Source organism: Parastagonospora nodorum, assembly GCF_000146915.1.
Source record: "Parastagonospora nodorum SN15 chromosome Unknown scaffold_8, whole genome shotgun sequence".
Classification (NCBI taxonomy): Eukaryota; Fungi; Ascomycota; class Dothideomycetes; order Pleosporales; family Phaeosphaeriaceae; genus Parastagonospora; species Parastagonospora nodorum.
In genome coordinates this window covers 888,311-909,775 of record NW_001884556.1, presented here as the reverse complement: position 1 = coordinate 909,775, position 21,465 = coordinate 888,311, and the positions used below count along the sequence as shown (strand labels likewise).

The window sequence follows — 21,465 nt, the reverse complement described above, 5'->3', positions numbered from 1 at the left end:
ACGACTGCACTGTGCCGTTGATACTGCGAAGCCTCCATCGTCTCCACGGGCGACATTCGCTCACGACACTTTCTTCAACCGTGCTGCCATTCTCCGCCATGGCTGTAGGCAACCTCGACCCAGAGCTTCGGCCTACAGATCTGTCTGGTGGCACTGGAGCGCGATTTGCGCGTGCCATAATAATCGTAGCTGGCTCATGTGCCCTTGTTGCCAGTCTGCTCACCTTTGTGTGCGTGCTCCATTCCAAACCTCGTTTATGCTATCCACTGACGTAGCCCAGCGCCATTTGGCTCCAGACGTAAGAACCACCGCTCGAATATCACCACCATGCGCTCACAACAACCAGGAAGAACTACCGAAAACCCGTCCTACAGCGATATGTCGTCCGCATTCTGCTCATGTACGTTCGTCATCTCCCTGGTTATCATGCACTCACATGTGAAGGGTGCCTATTTACTCGGGTGCATCATGGGCGAGTCTGGTGTCCATCACCGCAGCGTCCTATGTAGATCCTCTGCGAGACGTATACGAGGTAAGCTTGCCTGGAATCTATAACATGGAGCTCCATATTGATGCCACAGGCCTTCACCATCTACACCTTCCTTCAGCTGTTGATCAACTTCATCGGAGGCGAGCGAGCCCTCATTATCCTCATGACCGGTCGAGCACCCGTTCCCCATCCATGGCCACTAAATCTCATGTTTGAGAAGATCGACATCTCCGACCCGCATACCTTCCTCGCTGTGAAACGTGGTATCCTGCAATATGCATGGGTGAAGCCATTGCTTTCAGTTGCTGCCATCATCATGAAAGCCACAGGCACATACCAGGAGGGCTACATAGGCTGGACGTCAGGCTACTTCTGGAGCGGCATCATCTACAACGTCAGCATCACAATCAGTCTCTATGCGCTGGCCATGTTCTGGGTTTGCATGTCGCAGGACTTACAGCCTTTCAGACCTATGCCCAAGTTCTTGTGCATCAAGGGAATCATCTTCGCATCCTATTGGCAGGGTTTCTTCTTGTCCATTTTGGTCTGGCTAGGAGCCATTCCGGACGATGTCCCAGGCTACAACCCCGACAATCTTGCTGCCGCTATTCAGGATGCTCTCATCTGCTTTGAGATGCCCCTTTTTGCTATGGCGCATTGGTATGCCTTCTCCTGGCACGACTATGCAGATGACACCATTTCTGCTGCGCGACTGCCCGTCAAGTATGCCTTGCGCGACTCCTTTGGCCCTCTGGATCTTATCCAAGACACCAAGGAAGTCTTTGCTGGGAGGCACTACGAATATCGGTACTTCGATGCACGTGACAACGTCCTCGCCCATGAGCAGTCAGCGTCGCGTGCTGCGCGCATGGCTGAAGGCATGAGGTACGAAAGAGGAGGAAAGGGCAAATACTGGATACCGAAACCAGGTCAGTCGGAGCATGAGCCTCTTCTAAACAAGGTCTCGGGAAGTCGAGCCCGAGCCATGAGTCCTGGACCCCATCAAGCCTTGAAAGGCACCGGTGCCATAACTGGCGCTCATGACGATGACATGGAGGACCCCAACCTCAGTCCCGAGGACGAGCGACTGTTTGAGAGTGCACGTGAGCTAGAATTTGGTGACTGGAATGTAGGTTTTCATCCTACCAACACAGTGATTAGTCTGACATGTAGTAGTACCCCGTCATCGAAGCGCATCGAGCATCGCGTGAGGATCGACTGTACGGTGAGCCACCTGTCATCACAGCGGCGACCAACCGCAACTTGCTGCAACCAACTGCGGCGAACAGGAAAAGGAGAAAGAGTCAGATCAAGGACATTCAAAAGTCGGTGGATAAAGGCAAGCATCGCAGCGACTCGAGCGCCAGCAATGGCGAATCTTCACACTCAAAATCACATCTGCCAATCGTTGGCAAGCTACTACGACAAAAGTCGTCGTCATCGAGCTCAGCAAAGTCTGACAAGAGTCAGCTAGTAGATTTGGTCGTCGAAGACCACAATGCCGAAGAAATAGAGCGTGTACGTGCACGAAAAGAAGGCGGATCTGCATGGAACGAAGAGCCCGCGAAACATTTCGTCAAAACGTTTCCCGGCGCAGGCGCAGAAGAGGAAGTCCGAGAAGGTTTTGCCCCCGACGTACCAGAAGCTCATAACCCCGAAATGATTCATAACCTGGACTATCCGTTCACCGTGGAGGAAGAAAGTGAGGAAGAGCTGAAGAAAAAGGGTATCAAACCTCCCATCAATGAAGAGGCCGAGCGGTGGGAGTCGCGTAACCTGGACGATGAGCCTGACAACTCAAACGACGATCGCCCGAGCCCGCAGTATGCCAGTTTCAGAGAGGAGCGAAACATCTGGAATGACGACGACCGATGATTGACTACGGAACGTCGTCATGTGGCAATGCGGTGTGTTTCCCGTTGTTTCAACGACACTGCGTCCGCTAGGTTTGACCTTGTGCACTCTTCATGTTGCTAAATTTGTTCTATACCCGATCTTTTTGCTCGCTTCGTCAACATACAATATACACCTAGCGCATTACTCAGGTCTTCTTTTTCTCGCTGACGCATTGCTCGTGGTCGGGGTATATGTGCGACGTGATAATGCCGACGCAACCGACAATATCTCTCCGACAGCTTTCTGACAACCGCAGAACAACCGAGTAACTTTTATTCTTGGTGTGGCGCGATGAACGCATTGCATGATTGCTTCCGAACTAGTGTATCGTGCCCTATCAATCCAACGCATTCGTCACGTCGGCTTTCGTTGAACAGTGTGCAGACCCCGGCGCGGCAGTTGAGTCAAATTTCTTGTCTTGTGCATGCATTAAGCGATGCGGCTGTACCGTCAGTACATGCGTTGGCACCGGCAACGCGTGGGCAGGTTTTCGAGAATATGGTTGTTGTGCGACATCATTGGATAGATGAGGATTTCGCGAACTCCACACGGCCCGCGCTGCATGCGTTGGCAGAGGCATGCAGAATTTCGAGAGAAGTCCTCGTTGTGCGATCTGACTGGATGGCGGAATAATTGGTGTGCGTTTCGAGATGCGTAATTCAACCCAATGGGAAGAATCAAGTACTTCGGAAGTGTAAACGAAGTACGAAGTGGTTGGCTGAGGAATTGGGGTGGTGTGCAAGGTGCACACGACACCACAACAGCGCCAACTCTCACATTGCTCATCTCGATTACAGACAATACGGTGTCACGAGCTATTGCTGCTGCGATCGCTGTTGCGCAACCACATCGGTGGTCGTTTCATGGTCTGTTTCCGATGTTCAATCTACATGTTGTGTTGCACAGGCATCCCCGCGCTTCTTGCGTTCGGGAAGCCCACCTTCCACCCGACCTGCTACCAAAGTCCGCTCAAGTTCCTACACCACCAAGGCTTTCCCGCATCGCATGATCCCAGCTATTCGGGTTTCAAGCCGCAAGCGCTATCGACTCCTGAGTGGTCCACGATGCTCGGCGCTTACTCTGCGGGCGGCAGCCAATGGCAGCGCACACACGCATAGCCGTGGAAAAGCCACCTTCTCCACAGGTTGACGAGCGGATGGGCATGGGAAGCATGCTATTGGGCGCGTAAGGGCATGGCCTGAGAATCTCTTAACTGCTCGAAGGCTCCTGTCGTCCTGTGGTTCGCAAGGCCTGGGACCTGCATTGAACAGCCTGTAGCCTGTTTGAGGGAACAACTCATTCATCTAACCGGAAGAGTAGCGAGGGCTTTTTTAACTTGTTGGGTTCCTGATCTCTTCTTTTCACCTTTCCTGCTTCTACCTTTCTTCTTTGCTTTTGCTCTTCGGCCTTAGGGCATCACATTCTCTTGCTGCTTTCTTGACATGGATTATTAGCTGCCTGGATTGCAGCTGCGAAAAATATGGACTTTGCAAGTTCGAAGAGAAAAGAGAGAGACGGTTGGACGGCTATGAGGTTTGGATGCTGTGCATCGAGGGAGGATGTTGATGATGGCAGGGAAGCGCTTAAGGCAAATGGTATGTTACAACGTTACTTCTTTCTCTTTCGTCCTCACGTCAACCTCTCCTTTATCTACCCTTCAACTTTGTCCTCAACACGTCTGTCTCTTTCTGTTCTACCCTCCATCTTCAACTTCTCCTGCTTGTTGTTGAGCTGCCCCTCCTCGGTTATGGTCTCCTTAATCTGGTTAATCATGTCGAACAACATTGTAACATACCCGACTCCCGTTCAACCGGAAACATATGTCGCAATCAGCCGCAACAGTTCCTAACGATCGTTAACAGGGGCCTCACACATGCAAGTCGTCTACGACCAACCACAAGTAGTCCCGCAGCCCCGCGCCGTACCATTCCATCATGCTCGTCCATCTACCAGCCAGTCTATTAGCCGCCATGTCTCTCAATGGGTGGACAACAGTCGCGACCTCGCGACACGCGCTTCATCACGTGCCAGCTTCTCTACCCTCACCCGACCACGACGATCACACTCTGTTTACAGGGTACGACCTACTATCTCAGGACCAACAAACTTTCAGCACTTCGACAATGGTCTCGGCTTCAATGGCATTCAGTCTATGGTAGATGATGCACCCATGCCAGTCCGCCGTAACAGGAGCTTTCGTCGACTTGAACTATCAATCTACCTTCCCAATGGATGTGGCCGTCTTTCTCCACTGCCAGACTTTGAGGATGAGGAGGTGTGGACTGCGGACCAGGTTGGCTTGGAGAAGCCTGCTCAAGCACTTATTCGTCCACAAGACTCCCGCACGAATTCGATGTGTTCCAACCCATCCACATCTGATTACTTGATTCAACGCAAACCTGTCACTTCTTCCTCCAACTCAATCATGCACTCTAGGCACTCGAGTGTACAAAGCCAGAACAGCACTCGTACCGAGCGCCGCCTCTCTGGCACCACCATGGCCACGATGCAAACCCCTACTCTATCTGCATGGGTTGAGGAGCCAACAAGTTCATCTGCATCTCCCATCGAGAAGCCCACCATCCGCCGCTCCAACACATCCGGCACTCTCTCTCCCGCACGTGTTCTCTCCCGCCTCCCATCTCCCTCCCGCAACCGCGCAAACACCGCGCCCTCACCTCGCCCTGGCTCCCTCCGCCGCGCCAAAACCGACGTCGACGACGCCATCCGCGAACTTAACACCATCGTCGAAGAGCGCCGCGCCTCCGCCTACCGCACCCAAGCCCTCTCCCCTGAAATCCCACCCTCCCCCTCTCACCACGTGCCCTACGTCGCACCCTCCATGCGCATGCACGTGCGCTCCGAGACGCTCTCGGACATCGGCTCCGTCTTCTCTGCCCCGGTGAAATGCAACAAGGCGCTCCCCGACGCGCCCCTCAAACGCCGTACCACCGGTCTTACTCTCGAACCCCCCTCACGCAATAGCACAATGGCGCTGTGCTCGAATCCCATCACGCCTCCCGCGCCACTCACGCCGACGAAATCTATGTCGAGATTGACCACTTGGATTAGGCGCTCGATGTCTACTTCAACCATGACTACACCGACATCGCCTCGCCCTTCAACCTCCAGTTCAACGACATACCACATGCGCCAGGATAGCCAGGAAAGCAGCACCAGCACCGCCACGCTGATCTCCAGCCCGGCGCCCCGCAAAAAGCGCGTCCCCGCGCCTCTTGTCCTGGCCAAGGAGATCAATGTTGAGGCTGCCGTCAGGAGCGCGAGAATTAAGCCTCCAGTCAGTCCAGCAGCGCATTTGCTCAGGGGCATGGAGATGGCGGCAAGGGATGTGGGCTTTAATGGACGCGCGAGTATGGCGATGACGATGCATAGTCCCGGGGCGGTTGGAGTTGCTTTTTAGATGGGTCTTCGGTTAGGTGTTGGGTGTGGATGGGAAAATAGGTCTGGGATTGGGAAAGGATGGGTTATTCTTCAGTGTGTCTGGGCATATACCCTCCGCTTCACCTATTCTCTCTTTGGGGGAAGGGTGGCGGATGCCTTTTGATGCTACATTTTGGTTTTGTATGTCTATACTCTTCGATTATACCCTTTTTATTAGGTGGTGGATGGTTTTTGAGGGGATGTTGGGTGGTGGGGTGATTTAAAATAGTTTAATAGGTGGTTCCCTGATTGAATTCATTCTTGTGGATTTTTTACCTGTCTTGCATTTTGATTGTTGAGTGTGATCGAGAATCTTGTGTTGGACAGCTCTTGGCAGATGGACTTGGGAGTTGATGATGGTGGTCAAGTCCGGGTTCCTGCATACTCGAGCTAAATTCTGACATGCATATCTGATGTCTAATCTTTGACCCTTACGCAAATCATCGGAGTTCATTAGACTACTCGTTTGATCTCCGCTGTCTGTGACTTAGAGTTTTTGCAAACAGGCCAAAGAACCAATGTTTCCAGTTCGTCAACACCGGCGATAAAGAAAAAGGGTGGCCTTAAGCTCTCTAAGCCTCGGCTTTAGCTGGCGGTGTGACATATCGGCCCGCCCCTAGCTACTCCACGTCCACCGAACCAAATCAAAGGCAAGTCCAACAAAAAATGTGGATCAATGGTATCTTCGAGTAACTTTGGCGGGGTCTAGCGTACCTCCTCTAGTACCTTAAAAAATCTCGGGTCGTCGCCGTCATCCTCATTTCAGTTCCGAAAGAATCCATCATACAACCTCACTTCTCCAAACAGACAACCACTCACTCAATATGGCCGACCCAGTCACCTACAACTTCTACGGCACAACCGTACCCACGCTCCGTAATATCGCCCAAAGCGCAATCAGCATCCTCACCACCGCGCAAGATGAGATCTCTGCTGCAAAATCCGCCTTCCCCTCCGAGCAAGAACTTCTCGACACACAGTTCGCCGACATGTTCCCCTTCCGCATGCAACCAATCCTCCTCACGAAATTCCCCGTCGAGCCGCTCACCCAACTCTCCCTACACGGCAGCGTGGCCCCGCCCGCGCTGAACCCAGGCTTCACCTCCCTGACCGACGTGATCGAGTTCTTCAAAGCCACCATCGCGGTGTACGATGCGATTGAGGAGAAAGCGTTCAACGAGGCCGCGGACAAGAGCGTCGACGTGGAGTTTAAGAATGCGGGCAAGACGCTGCACATGAAGGGTTTTGCGGACTACTACCACGGTTTCTGCGTGCCGAATGCGTATTTCCATTTGAATGCCATGTACATGTTGTTGCGGAGTAGGGGGTTCAAGTTGGGCAAGACGAGCTATATTGGGGCGTTTATGAGTGAGCAGCAGAAGATGGATTGGGCGCCGTTGAAGGGGTAGATTAGGTGCGAATGAATGGATGAGCGAATATGAATATGAATAGATCTGTTTGATGGCTATGTACATGTGACGTTTGCATGTGGCGTTGGATTGGTTGCGCATGGCATGGTACATATGCGGGGTAGTCTAGGTGGGTGTGCAATCACGGACTACACGCACTGCTCGCACTGCTGCTGAGACTAACGGTATCCACGATACTTCCCTATTTGGGATTGCAAATGCGGGGTCGTTGCAGCGTGTTTGCAGATTGATTGTTTGTAGCTATGAAATCAAGCAAACTACATGCATGTGTAAAGGACGCACAATACAATATGCTCGTATATCTCCTGGGAAGCTAATAGGGATATAGGTCGACTGGGCCCATATGGCGCCTTACCTGCTCCATCGTCTGTGAATTCTGCACAGAGCCTACCGGGTACCGTGAGTTCAACTGATAATCAATGCCTCGTAGAACATGCTCCCGCCGAAGAAGCTCAAACTCATTCCAGCCGTTGGCGCTTGGCCGAAATAAGTCCCACCCATTATTCCCGAGTAACCCCAGTCTTTCTAATCGAGCGCTTCTTTCTTCATCGTTGGTGATGCTGTATCCAGGCGTGGTTCCTGGGGTAAAACAAGTGATGTAGAGGTGCCCCTGCTCAGATGCCTCGAAGATATTGTCGAGATAGACATGAGTCAAGTTCGCACCTCGTGAAGTTATGTAGTCGAACAATGTCCTCATGCTTCGGCCGCCGTGGACAGCTATTTTTACAAGGCGCAGCTCAAGCGAGGTCAGACGCGGACTATTTTTAAGCATCATCAGGAGCGAGCTGACATCAACGTCCACGTTAAGAAAGCTTAGCCTGCGCAAGTTCGGGAGTGGTGCGCTGTGAGCAAGATTTTCAAGTAAAGCTCGAGTGCCAAAAAGGCTTGGGTCGAATGTCTCCGGACTGAATAACGATCTATAGTGATGGACGTGAAGCTCTTCTAGATTCGTGGTGTGTCGTAGCAAGACTGAGAGTCCGTTTATATTGTCTGGATCCTTCATCATCGTCCTCGCACGTGCTTCCTCGAGCGCTGTTTGAGCCTGAAGATCATTCTCCCGCTGGTCTCTCTCTGCACGCATGCGCAATCTCTGTTCCCGTGTGAGAATCGGGCGCTCCTCATCTCTGTCGGCCATGCGACTCTGTGCGCGGACACTAGGAGGAAGCAATCGGTCGCTGATGCTCAAGGTGAGAGCCTTCAGTCCGCCAAATATTCTGAAGTCGATTTGGCTTTGAAGAGCCGCAAACGCGTAGGCCTGTACACCGCAAGATTCTGTCTCAGAGAAGATGTGCAGCCGCTCGATCATTATGTCACTACGATGCCAGGCCTGTATGGAGACGCAAAGGACATGCTGCGCGGCCTCCCAGACTTGTCGAAGTGGAGCTCCCAGCGCTGGCGAGAGAGAAGTAGTCAGATCCCGACGGACAACCAGATCTAGGGTCAGGCTCTCAAGCGCAGCCAGCTTGCAGTGCGTCTTGACAGTTCGGAGTAAATCAGCCAGGGCTTCCAGATCATGGCCGGCTGACCGCTCTGCATCTTCGATCCGGATTTGTGTTTCGAGGTGAGCCAGCTGAGACTCGGCGTCTGCCACCTCAGAGTCGGAAGCCGGAGTACGACGGTAATTAGACTGATTACCGATTGAGTCATGTGCCAAGCCACAAGGATCCTCAGGGTTCACAGGTTTTGTCTTTTCCCGAATGATACGTTCCAGACCTTTCGTGATCAAGAGAACACCCGTGACTGTCAGATGCCTCAGATACTGGTGGACGCCTGGCGAACGAAGACGTGCTTCCAGATCATTCAGACTAGCTTTTCGCAGTTCGACGTTCTTGTGGACACAGAAGCTTTCAAAGCGGCGGCCTACAGTGACTTTGGCGTTGACGTCCCTACAGGCGAGGCGCAGGTTGCGGAGATCAGAAAGGCCTAGGTTGCCAACGATGACTTCGACGAGCTCAGTGGGCAGCTGCGAGATGAGGTTGTCCATGACGGTTTGCACGTCGTTAAGAGGTAGAGAATCGTAAGGTCAAATGGGGCTTGTGGTGAGAGAGCACATGGTGCTTCGGGCACCTTGGTCTAACCCGATCATGCTTAGCGCATTTGAATCCCTTTTTCCATAAGCACGCTGCACGTTGTCTCACGACAGAAAGCGACCAGCGTACGATAAGTGGCAGCCATTCGAGAGCTTGAATCCACACATAGAGTACTACAGTTTTATAAGAAGCCTATGAATACTTCCTCTAGCTTCAGACTATCAGGTCGTTGGCAAGACCCAGTTTGTTTTCCTTGCTAACTGATTAATTGCAGTAGCTGCGCAGTTTGCAGCCCCCGCAATAAGAGCACCTTCTGTCACTATCAGATACGGCTCGCATCGAAAGTGTTGACTAGGTCCGGAAGGTCGCGCATCCTATACCTATCTACCCAGAAGTAATCACGAGACCGGTGCATGACGTAGTACGCCGCGTCATACTTTGGATCCAATCACCAGAAACAAGCGCTTGTATCGGCCAGAATACGAATATTACGGCGGTCTAGTTCAGCATCTTTACAGCAATGTCTAAGACCCCTCCATACTTCGACTTTCTCAATTTACCTCGCGAAATCCGAGACGAAATCTACGAGTACACGCTTTGCTCCTTCAGTCATGACCAAAGACTTTATGACATCGAAGGTTGCGCTCACGTTTACTCCTGGCCAAGGTTTATTGAGCGCAAATTCCTTGGGAATCTGAACCTCCTCCTTGCCAACAAGCAGATTCACGGGGAAGGCTACAAGTGCATGTTGAAAAAGAACATATTTGTACGCGTCGAATGCAGGGCACTCGAGCTCCGCAATTTGATCCACGGCCAAACGCCACCTGTATTCTTCTTAAGTTACTGCTCGTCAAAACGCCGTGTGGATGTTATGGCGGACGGCCCTTTACGTGTGGATCATTTTCCATGGTATAATATGCTCGTGCAAATACAAGAGCGTGGGGACAGCTCACGTGGAGATCGGTGTGCAATCAGGCCGGTGTTTGACGCGATCATGCTATTGGAGGACTGTGCTGATCTGTTCAGCAGATTAGAGGTTGAAATGGCAACGACTCGTTTACCTAGCCCAGATTCTTATCCACTAGAGATCTTGATGTATACCGATACCCAGGAGATGTCGCACCGGAGACAAAAGAGATACAGGGGCCTAGGACAAATTTCTTACCCTCCCAGAGAGCAGAAAAAGCTTTTGAGACCCATCAAGGAGGAGCTCCGGAGCTTTCCCAACCTCAAGATCTATGAGTGCGATGACGAGGCCTTTGCCCTCGAAGTCGCCCGAGATGTGTCGAAACCCCTTCAGACAAGCTGGCAGTCTGTCAACACGCAGCTCGAACATCACACACGTAGCGCCGAGAAGTGCTGGGAAATGGATAATCTCACAGCCTGTGCACAATCATGCGCTAGAGGCCTCAGTCTCATTCGACGGGTTTCCAGCAGCATAGCTGCGATTGACCTACCAAAACTTGAAGACACGGAGAACACTCTCGAGATAGGTCGTTTAGTCCATACACTGTACTTTTTCTTGGCAAGATGCACGCATACCCATCTTTCTGCTCCTGCTCACAGACGCATTCGAGCCGATGAGCAGACTCACCTCGTTGTTACATCGGAGGCTATGTGTGAGCTATTCCTCGATCATCGGTATTTAGATCGTCTCTGGCCAGTATATGACCCTCCTCAGCATGAGAGAGCTGAAATATGCTACATCAAATCTCGGACCTTCCGTTTGCATAAAGAACATGCCCACTGGGTGCCCTATTGGGTCTCTCAGGAAGACCCAATGGCCTATATTACAGAGGCGTTGGAGTTGTCGCCAGACAGCGAGATTTTCAAGAAAGAAAAGAGCATAATAGAGATCTGGGTCAAAGATCATGACAGTTTTGTCGCTAGGAAACGCTCATTCTTGGACAATCTAGACCGCGAATCCATGGTAGAGTGGAGAAAGCGTTGTAGCAATACCGCCAGCGCTGTATAACACAGCGTCGACACCTTTCGAGCGATACTATCATCCTGCGATCAAACCCGAGAAATTCCAAACCACGGTACAATCTCCAGTTGTGCTGTCAGTTGGGGCACAGCTCGTATGAATTGTCGCAACATAGCTCGGTAGCGAACTAAGCCACATCACTCCGATTTCGACTTCCTACTACAATTTTTCTCTTGATCTTGTCTACCCAGACGATTAACACCTCCATCTCTGTCCCAAATAGCCGCGGACGCACAGCAAGGATCTACCAAACAGCATATCGCCCCTGCAACGCTTCAGACGCCGAAAAGATCTAAAAAAGGGCAGCAACACTCAACCACAAGTCTCTACCGCCTACCAAACAAACTCATCGACTAAATCACAGCCTACCTCGAGCTGGCAGACATACTCAGTCTCGCGCGCTCATGCCAAAGGACGATATGCGTACTTCAGGGACGCAGCTTCTACGCCGCCGAACTACGACAGTTCGCTGGCCGCAACGGACGTGGTCGGATAACTGTGAGAATGGGGATACAAGGAGACGACAGGTAGTGGTGCTATCTGTGTCAGGATCTTCACCCGAGGACGCTTTTTGAGAAGGAGGGTATTGTGATGGCGACGGATAAGCGGAGGTGAAAGTACGGAAGATGCCCGAGGCTGTGATTATAGACGCCCCGATAACATGAAGAACATGAGCCAAGACGTGATGCATCGCCGGTTTCATTCTTCAAGGTGTCTAGTCCTCCATCTGACGTAACTACGCATCCAAAACCTTCAACATCTCCTCGACACTTGCAAATTTCTCCCTCTCCTTGCCCTTTGCTTTCCCCTTCTCCCGTTCCGCACGATCAATCACCTTCCAATCCTTCCAACTCAGCGGCCTCACGCCCTTGGCCTCAACTTCTTCCTTGACGGCGTCCCATCCCATCTTCGTTCCCTCATTCTCAGCATTTAGGAACGGCACGTTGTTCGCCCAGTCCTCTGCAATAATATCGGCAGACGCAAACGCGTCTTGCATTGTACTCGCAATAACGCCTGTAGGTCCTCTTTTCACCCATCCGGCGCAATACAAGCCAGCAAGATGACCAGCAGTCAAATTGCCGGGGCCTTCGGAAGGAGTGACGACGCGGCCATGGACGTCGTTGGGTATGATGCCGAGTTTGTTGTCAAACGGAACGCCAAGCTCTTCCAAGCCAGGCAGAGCCGTCGATTTGTATCCCACCGATCGAAAAGCAAGCGAGGCCTCCATCGTGACTTCTTCATCTGTAGAGACTACTCGAGTGCGCTGATCGAATGGTTCGGCATCGGGTGCGAAGCGTTGCTTGGTGAAGGTTATCGAAGAAATGTGGTTTGACGTTGCGTTCATTGACTTTGGGGCGCGGAGAAAGTCGAGAGCCCATGACCGCGGGGTGTCTGAGGGCGACGAGGGTGTTCCTTTGAGAAGCACATCGGCGATGCGCTTCTGAACTCGTGGAAGCTTTTTGACTTCGGGTGGGTATAGAGATCGGTCGATGGGTTCGAATGCGACGGAGGGAACGTGCATGAGCTCGCGGGCTTCTTTGACGGTGAATGCAGCCTGTGGTCATGTTAGTAAACGTGAAGCACATTTTAGGAGTTCGAACATACTTGTATAGGCCCGCGCCGTCCGACTACCCTCACGGATCTGACTTTGCTTTCGGACAAGGTCTGTAACGCTTCTTCTGTGATATCGGTCGATTTGAGCGCATCGACTGGCGAAAGCAGTATGCGCGCAACATCCATTGCGACGTTGCCTTGCCCTATAACAATCGCCTGCTCCCCGGCTTGCAATTGAGGTTTCAGGCCCTGGAATTGCGGCAGACCGTTATACCAGCCTACAAACTCCCTCGCAGAGAAGACACCGGGCAAGTCTTCTCCTGGAATCCCTAGTTTCCTGTCCTCGCTTGCGCCGTAGGAGAAAAGTATCGCATCATAATGAGGCTTCAGCTTTGACAGTTCGATATCATGTCCCACGCGCACATTGCCAATGTAGTTGAATCGTGGAGAGAGCGCCACTTCCTCAAACGTATCTTGGCAATTCTTCACTTCGGGATGATCGGGCGCCACACCAAAGCGGACGAGCCCGTATGGTACCGGGAGTTGCTCATACATGTCGATGACCGCATCTTCGACTTTGTTCATGAGGCGATATGCCGTGTAGAACCCCGCAGGGCCAGATCCAACGATAGCCAGGCGAAGAGGTTTGCGGAAGCTATTGGTCGTGCTGTAGCCATTGCGATGTAATCGAATGTATTGGGATGCATCAAATCTTTGCCGTGGTGGTGTAGGTCGAAGTCGAGCGGGATTTCGTGCCGTAGTAGTCAAGTATCGCGCGGCCTTGAGCGAGGCATTTCGAGGAGGTGATGATCTCGCAGATGCTACTATACGATTGGTACAGATGGCGCAGACATAGGCCGCCTTTGACAGTTGTGAAAGATGCATCATGCGCAGGTGCTGCATCGCGGTTCACGCATGACGTGCAACGATCTGCCGATGACTAAGTTAAGGTCACAGTCTCTGAACATCACCAGCTTTTTCGATTCCATCTGAAGCGTCACTTCGCTCATGAGGCACCCCAGGAACATTATTCTACAGGCAGTCCATCTGAAAAATCATGGAAGTCTGCTCACCTGTCATCGTACGATATAGGCCAAAACTTTGATAGCCATCGCGCACCAAACCCCGGGGGCCCAGACCACCAACAAACCTGCTTTCAATGAAAGCAGTATCGAAACCCCACCTGTTCTTTGTCTTATCAGCCGCCGAAGCTAATTTAAGCGATGCCATGCCTGTTCCAGCCGCGGATCCATACGTCAGACACATATGGCACATGCATTCCATACTTTAGCGGTCTCCATGGCAACCATTGTTTACTACTTCAGCCCTTGATATCCCCCACGTACCCCATGTCTGCCATCGCCAGCATTCCTTCGCTAAGCGAAAGTATCTCGACACTTCACTTTCGTACCTGAAGGTCGTGTCAAAGAGGCCCATACCCTCCCTTTGCCAATTCCTCACACACAGCAAACATGGTTGGCCGGTTCCAGCCATACTTGTATGATGCGCCTGTCGACGACTCGACGTTCAATCCAAAAGCTGTGACTATGGCCAGTCGTATGCCACCATCGCCGCCAAAGAAGAAGCAGGAAGGCCCACTCATCGACTTCAACAAACACCCAGACAGCTACTTGATCCTACCATATGGCAACACCAATGCGAAGCCCATGAACAAGAAGACGAAGACCTTTATCAAGATCGCGCGATGGGTACAACTCTTTTTCCGAGTTTGCACATTATTGGGCGCGGTGGGCGTGCTATTATGTAGCATCTTCATCCGTGGTACCACAGATACCGAAGGCTACATTATGAGGATACCTGTACGATCAATAACATGTGAAATGTGAACATGACTAACATTCACAGCCTGGCGCTGATCTTGTCATCTGCCTATACGCCATCTACCACCTCGTCCGCAACGCAAAGTCTCGACCACCGGGGAGCTCCGCCAGCTACCACTTCTTCGCCCTTGTCACCGATGCTGGCTTCATACCGTTTTACGTATTCACTGTGTTGCTTTCGCGACGCAATTCTGACATGGAAGCTGGGACTGTTGGGCGTTGGCGAACTATGTTCCCCACTGATGAGGAGACAAACAAGGTCCTTCTCACGACTTGGCTGACTTCAATTGCTGTTGCTGGTCTGCATCTGATCTCTCTCTTCCTGGACATGTACCTCCTCGTTATATTCAGGAAGATCGCGAAGTTGCCACCGGACATGAACCCGCTCGAAGACAACTTGACATCGCGCAGGAAGACCAAGCACAAGCACAAGAACTCATCCATCTCGGCTCTGACTCCCTTGACCGGCGACCAGGAGAAGAGATTCAGCAACCTCAGCAGTCAGAGTACCGTGCCTGGTGATCGTCTTTCGCAGATGGATCCTCTCATCTCAAGAGACATTCCAAGTCCCCATAAACATCAGGTGGCCTTCATGCATACACGAACCAACTCAGACATGACCTACTCGCCCCACATACCACACTCGGCCCGTCAATCAAAGGAGAGGTTTTCTATGTACTCGCAACCTGCAACCGCTCATCAATCACGAAGAGACCTCAACCACCGCGATGACCTTCACAAGCGCGACGATATGGATGACAACGAAACCCTAGCTCAACGCAAGTCTATGCTCGCTCAACAGGCAAACATCAAACGACACGCTCGCGCAGAGTCATACATTACGAACTCATCCAAGGAGAACTTCTACACGCCCCCAGCCACTGCTCGATCCGACAAGCAGCCAGGCGCCGGAGATCATTCTCTACAAAGGAACAGCCGCGAGACGTTGCAGAATGACAATTGGTTTGTCCATCCCGATGAAGAGAACGCGCCGGAACCAGAGCAGCAGTACGCAGCTCCTGCTACCACCAAGCAGTCCATGTTCAGCACCAAGAACCAATCCAACCAAGGCTACAACACACTCTCCCCGTACGACGACGACGTATCGGACGTGGAACAGGAGTACGAGCTCGACCAGGCCATGGCCCCCCAACCCCTCCGCATGAACCCACCCACACCTCCCCCAGCGCAAATCTACGGCCAACAGAAGAAACACACCCCTCCCCCCGAGCTACCACGCGCACCAAGACCACCACGTCCATATCCACTGCCGGCGACCTTCAACCCGCTCGCACTCCCAATCTCGCGGCGGCACACCCAAATCCCGATACTACGGCGACCTCGCTGCAGCCACCAACGGCGTCCGCAGCGGCGCCTCCCCCGCGAACTCACCCTCTACATCCCCCTCCAAGCCCTCGTACCGCACACAACAACCAAACCACTTCCCCTCGGCCACCAAGCAATACATCTCCAACACGCCACCTCCATCGTCGCACTCGCCTGTCAAAGCCTCGCCCTTCACGCTCGACAAGAAATCGTACACCAGCGTGCGCAGGACTGGTGATATCGGGTATCAGCCTGTCAAGGGCCAGAGTCCGCGCGTGGTGAGCAGGAGTGGTGTGGATTACATCAATCCGTATGAGTTTGACGATTCGGATATTGCGACGGGGAGGAGAAGGGATGTTAGTGGGAAGGTGGCGGAGGAGGGGAGAGGGGGGTGGGGAATGGGCGGGATGACGTTTAGGAAGATTAGTGGGATGGCTTGAGTGTATATTTTGGCATGTATGATTGGGTTTGATTGATGGGCGTTTGGAAGGGCTTTCTTGAGATACGCACATATAGGGACGCGATTTGGGGCATGGGATGCAATGAAAGTTTTGCTGGTTTGAGCCAGCTGCAGTTTTAAAAGCGGAAGTCTGGATTGTGAAGTAGATGTGGTGTTGTATGCAGTTCGCGTTGATGCGTTCGCTCTTGGGTAGGTCGTGGCAGATACATGTGGATCAAGTACTTGTGATTTTTATTCGCAGAATATATCAATAACAGTCCAAGCGTTACAAGAACAAAGCACAATCTTGTCATGTAGAGAGCAAGTTACCATGGTTATGCATGCGATGTTTGCTTTTTCAGGCTTATCCGTGGATCTGCAGGAAGCACGTTCAAGGCATCGAACATGTGTTCGCATCAAACACCCTGGTACCCGGCAAACGCGTCTACCCGCCAAATACCTTCGAGATGCGCCCGTTCCGCGCCTGGTGCACGTTGTCATGCTTATACACAATTGCTGGCAGACAAACGTCAATGTCTTTGAATAGCAGCAAGGGCGAATGTCAGCGGTCTGTCAGGTCAGCTGCATTGCATGGGAGCAATTTAGGACTTGATGGCGTGCGCGTGTTGGGACTTCTGCAGTTGCCACCCGCTAATTGACCTGGTGTGCGGGCACATGACCGCGCGGCACGAGAACGAGCAGCCAGGTCCGAGGCGTGCAGAGGAGCGTCTTTGTCCTCTCAATCACTTCAGCGCGACGCGTATTTGGAGCTCTGCAACACCCCTGACAGCTTCTCGCGTTCCCCGCTGGTTCATAATATCTCTTTTGGTGTTGGGAGAGGATTCGTTTGGCACCTAGCCGTTCGCGTCACGCTTCCTGCGAGACACGTCGCGGGCCTCTTTATCGTTACCGTTCACTCGCCCGCGCCAGCGTCTCTCTGCTCCCTACTCAATTCGCAAGATCCGTGAAGCTTTGGGGATTTTTGCATTCTGCTATCTACAGTCACTCGACTCCGATGTCTCAGGTCGAGGGTATATACTACCCCGCCACCATGTCGACACCGCGTAAGTCGGCGCGTCTGCCCTGCTGAACACGACTTGCTTATCAATTGCGCCATCAGAGAGCAACGGCATTGCCCATGCGCCTGCTGCTGCCACCGCCCGCAAACAGGACTTGCCAGACTCGCAGGAATCAGCTATTTCTACCGTGTCGAGCACCTTCTCGGCGCCAAAACTGCCTTCGTCGTCTAGCAATCTGTCGACGTCAACAACAACAGACACCGATCTGACTACCCCGACTTCTGCCAATGTAGCGGCGACTCCAAGTAAGCCTGCTGAGGCACCAATGCCGAATTCGCCGGGTCAAGCTCGTGGTCCCGACGCGCCAGCAATTGCACCTCGGATCGATACAGCTGCCGCGAACGCGCCGCAAACCGGTGACACAGCAGCCAGCCCCATGGCGCTCACGTCTCCGGCCACCCAGGGATTCAAGAGGACTGCCGACGGCTCACTGAAGGGTGACGAGACTGCCACGCCTGCTGAGGCCCCGCGAGCATTTGCGCACGCGCACAAGAGGAACAAGAGCATGGATACACATCGCATCGGAGAGGTGTGTGATCCTGTACCGCGGTGCAGTCTGCAAGGTGCTAACGCATATGCAGCTTTCCGCCCAGCTCAAGACGCGTCTGTCCTACGCCATGGTCAAGGTCCAGAATGGCTGGGAGAAGCAGTCGCTTGACGAGCTTGAGGAGGTGCACTCACAGCGTGGATCACCAAACTCGGCTCCGGGGAAGAGTGATCGTCTCGCGTTCGACTCGCCGTCGGCATTCGAACGCCAGCGAAGACCGAGTGGTGTCTCTGATGGCTCGGATCACATGCTCATGTCGCCAGCATCCGACCCATCAGGTGCACATGCGGCTAGCTCGTCGCGTCAGTTCTTCCATGCTGCGAAGTTGCCGACATTGCTGACAGATACACAGTATACTGGCGCCCTGGTACCAAGCACGCATTGGATGCAGCTGCAAACCTCATGTCAGTCACAGGTGCTCCACATGGCTTAGGTCTTGCTCCAGCTCCAGAGATTCAACCTGGCAGGAGACGGAGATCCAGTGCCTCACATCCACCTCCTCCACTGATAGGCAATGGGCAAAGAAAGCACTTCAGCGACCTGGGCAGTAGTCAACGTGCGCCAGCGACACCCCGGGCTGGCATTCTTCGCATGCCGAGTCAACAGGCGGAGAGAGATGCTGTCGATACGCTCTTGTTCATGGGCAGTCCAAACGCTTCGCAAAGGTATCCGCACAACAGCCAGACTGCTCCGAGCCCATTGCGAGCAGACGCCCCACAGAGGCGCGTCATGTTCGATGCATATCCTCCACAGGAAAGGCGCATCGTCTACCAGCCGCAGATGCCTCCGCCACAGCAACATCAGTACGGACCGTACGCAGCACATCCCGCCCGATAACACGACGAGAGTTGGCCCGCTGGTTTGAACTCTGTCTGCATTTTTGTATAGAGGAGCAATTGCATGGCCGGTTAGTGTGCACAGATACCCAGCTACCGAGTCTTGGCTTTGGTGCATCTTTTGTTATAGAGTACCTTGCGAAGCAGTCACATTGGAGCATTACTTGACATTACCAGCACAGCTCCACCATATAGACTCAACAGCAAAAGGGAGGCACACTAGCATCAGTAACGATATATACATAACGAAATGACACGAATACCTTTCAGACTATTTTTCACGCTCAAGGTATGCATGCATGCCGCTCGTTGCGTTACGACCGGGGTATCGCGGCGCAACAAAACACAACGTCATGCTCACAAGTGGGTCCCCATCAGCCCACACCAAAGCAAAGCACAACCACTTAGTCAGGGTCTTGGTCAAGTATAAATTGTCCCTAGACCCCCAGACTCCTTAACAACCCACTAATTCTGTCCTCCGCGACATCTCTCCACTCAATTCCCCTCTACTGTTCTGTGGGGAGCTCCCAGGACCTTTTATCGATAAGAGCTACGTGAGCGTGACGACTAAACAGCAACATGTCAGTCTCAGCGGCTCTTAAGGCTAGAGTCAGAAGACCGAGCTATTTGAAGAAGATTGCAAAGGCCGAGGATTTACTGCACCATTTTCCTAATGGCGCGTATGTGGGTTGGTCAGGGTTCACGGGTGTTGGGTATCCTAAGTAAGTTTTGCTCTATTTTCTACCATCACAGCTTTTTCATTATCATCGAGGCATCATGAAGAGATTTTACAAGGTGGTATGATCAACTGCGTTGTTCCGAGGTGGAACGGAAGGTTTGAAAAGAGCTGGTCTCAAAGGCCGAGATATGTCCGATTGTGGAGTCGGCGCACTGCACCGGTGGGATGATCTCGGATCGACTTGATGAGGCTCTTGGAGCTTGGCCTCAACGTCATTCGATGCCAAAAACTAACTCCACAACAGAAAGATTCCAACAGCCCTAGCCGATCATGTCGAGAAGAACAATCTCCAGGGCCAGCTCAAGTACAACCTCTTCGTCGGCGCGTCGTCCGGCGCGGAGACGGAGAACCGATGGGCGAGGCTGAATATGATTGAGCGACGCTCGCCGCATCAGGTGGGCAAGGAAATTGCAAAGGGTATTAATAATGGCAATATCAAGTTCTTTGATAAGCATTTGAGTATGTTTCCAGTGGATTTGATGTATGGGTGAGTATCATCCCATTCTAGCACATGTCAAGAGGACGAGATGTTGACGAAAAGCAGTTTCTACACATTAAACAAGCCGGAGAAAAACAACAGGCTGGATGTTACTATTGTCGAAGCCTCCGCCATCACCGAAGACGGCGGCATCATTCCCGGTGCCAGCGTCGGTGCGTCCCCAGAACTCATCCAAATGGCAGACAAAATCATCATCGAAGTCAACACCGCTGCACCATCCTTCGAGGGCTTGCACGACATCACCATGACGGATCTGCCGCCGCGTCGGAAGCCGTATCTCATCATGTCGCCGGAGGACCGCATTGGCACGCCGCACATCCCCATCGACCCGGAGCGCGTGGTTGCGATTGTCGAGAGTGATTATCCGGATCAGACACAGCCGAACGCACCAGAGGACGACACATCTCGCGCGATTGCGAGTAACTTGATTGAGTTTTTGAAGCATGAAGTCAATCACGGACGACTACCGCAGAACCTCCTACCTATTCAATCCGGTATTGGAAACATTGCCAACGCCGTCGTCGGCGGTCTCGCATCTGGCGGCGCAAACTTCAAAAACCTCAAGGTCTGGACCGAAGTCCTACAAGACTCCTTCCTCGACCTGTTCGACAGCGGAAACCTCGACTTCGCAACCGCAACGTCCATCCGCTTCTCACCCGACGGCTTCGAGCGCTTCTACGCCAACTGGGACAAGTACGCGCCCAAACTCCTCCTGCGCTCGCAGCAGGTCTCAAACAGCCCGGAGATCATCCGCCGCCTGGGCGTCATCGGCATGAACACGCCCGTCGAAGTCGACATCTACGCGCACGCAAACTCGACCTGCGTCATGGGCAGCCGCATGCTCAACGGCCTGGGCGGCAGCGCAGACTTCCTGCGCTCCGCAAAGTACTCCATCATGCACACGCCGTCGACGCGCCCCTCGAAGACCGACCCCACAGGCGTGTCCTGCATCGTGCCCATGTGCACGCACATTGACCAGACAGAACACGACCTCGACGTCATCGTCACCGAACAGGGATTGGCAGACGTGCGCGGCCTCAGCCCCCGAGAACGTGCGAGGGTGATTATCAACAAGTGCGCGCACCCAGATTACGTGCCGATTCTGACGGATTACTTTGACAAGGCGGAGTTTGAGTGTCTGCGGAAGGGCTGGGGACATGAGCCGCATTTGCTGTGGAATAGCTTTGATATGCACAAGCATCTGAATGATCATGGGACGATGAAGTTGCCCAAGTGGGATTATTCAAAGTCGGTGTAAGCCGGGGGACGAGAGAGGATGGGTATCTGTGCTAGGGAAGAAGAAGAAGATGAATAAATTCACTAGGATAATG

At 52.7% G+C, this 21,465-nt stretch overlaps 9 protein-coding genes across 9 annotated transcripts; 7 read left to right on the top strand and 2 right to left on the bottom strand.

Moving 5' to 3' along the window:
* Positions 1-98: 98 nt before the first annotated feature.
* Positions 99-2,365, top strand: SNOG_05882 (hypothetical protein; the record flags this gene model as incomplete). Its single annotated transcript, XM_001796226.1, has 5 exons — positions 99-229; positions 347-400; positions 445-532; positions 582-1,619; positions 1,667-2,365. The coding sequence occupies 5 exons, from the start codon at positions 99-101 to the stop codon at positions 2,363-2,365; spliced, it is 2,010 nt and encodes a 669-aa protein (XP_001796278.1).
* Positions 2,366-4,259: 1,894 nt separating this feature from the next.
* SNOG_05881 (hypothetical protein) lies at positions 4,260-5,807 on the top strand (the record flags this gene model as incomplete). The annotated part of the gene is made up of 2 exons (XM_001796225.1): positions 4,260-4,463; positions 4,500-5,807. The coding sequence occupies 2 exons, from the start codon at positions 4,260-4,262 to the stop codon at positions 5,805-5,807; spliced, it is 1,512 nt and encodes a 503-aa protein (XP_001796277.1).
* An 844-nt stretch (positions 5,808-6,651) lies between these two features.
* SNOG_05880 (hypothetical protein) lies at positions 6,652-7,276 on the top strand (the record flags this gene model as incomplete). The annotated part of the gene is made up of 1 exon (XM_001796224.1): positions 6,652-7,276. The coding sequence occupies one exon, from the start codon at positions 6,652-6,654 to the stop codon at positions 7,234-7,236; it is 585 nt and encodes a 194-aa protein (XP_001796276.1). The 3' UTR covers positions 7,237-7,276.
* A 294-nt stretch (positions 7,277-7,570) lies between these two features.
* On the bottom strand, positions 7,571-9,241 carry SNOG_05879 (hypothetical protein; the record flags this gene model as incomplete). Its single annotated transcript, XM_001796223.1, has 1 exon — positions 7,571-9,241. One exon carries the CDS (start codon positions 9,239-9,241, stop codon positions 7,571-7,573), a length of 1,671 nt encoding a protein of 556 aa, XP_001796275.1.
* A 566-nt stretch (positions 9,242-9,807) lies between these two features.
* On the top strand, positions 9,808-11,770 carry SNOG_05878 (hypothetical protein; the record flags this gene model as incomplete). Its single annotated transcript, XM_001796222.1, has 2 exons — positions 9,808-11,217; positions 11,498-11,770. The coding sequence occupies 2 exons, from the start codon at positions 9,808-9,810 to the stop codon at positions 11,768-11,770; spliced, it is 1,683 nt and encodes a 560-aa protein (XP_001796274.1).
* A 240-nt stretch (positions 11,771-12,010) lies between these two features.
* Positions 12,011-13,413, bottom strand: SNOG_05877 (hypothetical protein; the record flags this gene model as incomplete). Its single annotated transcript, XM_001796221.1, has 2 exons — positions 12,011-12,829; positions 12,913-13,413. 2 exons carry the CDS (start codon positions 13,411-13,413, stop codon positions 12,011-12,013), a joined length of 1,320 nt encoding a protein of 439 aa, XP_001796273.1.
* An 887-nt stretch (positions 13,414-14,300) lies between these two features.
* Positions 14,301-16,435, top strand: SNOG_05876 (hypothetical protein; the record flags this gene model as incomplete). Its single annotated transcript, XM_001796220.1, has 3 exons — positions 14,301-14,537; positions 14,695-15,829; positions 16,020-16,435. The coding sequence occupies 3 exons, from the start codon at positions 14,301-14,303 to the stop codon at positions 16,433-16,435; spliced, it is 1,788 nt and encodes a 595-aa protein (XP_001796272.1).
* A 1,050-nt stretch (positions 16,436-17,485) lies between these two features.
* SNOG_05875 (hypothetical protein) lies at positions 17,486-18,897 on the top strand (the record flags this gene model as incomplete). Its single annotated transcript, XM_001796219.1, has 4 exons — positions 17,486-17,498; positions 17,555-18,054; positions 18,095-18,362; positions 18,413-18,897. The coding sequence occupies 4 exons, from the start codon at positions 17,486-17,488 to the stop codon at positions 18,895-18,897; spliced, it is 1,266 nt and encodes a 421-aa protein (XP_001796271.1).
* A 578-nt stretch (positions 18,898-19,475) lies between these two features.
* On the top strand, positions 19,476-21,392 carry SNOG_05874 (hypothetical protein; the record flags this gene model as incomplete). Its single annotated transcript, XM_001796218.1, has 3 exons — positions 19,476-19,618; positions 19,880-20,122; positions 20,144-21,392. The coding sequence occupies 3 exons, from the start codon at positions 19,476-19,478 to the stop codon at positions 21,390-21,392; spliced, it is 1,635 nt and encodes a 544-aa protein (XP_001796270.1).
* Between the last annotated feature and the right edge of the window lie 73 nt (positions 21,393-21,465).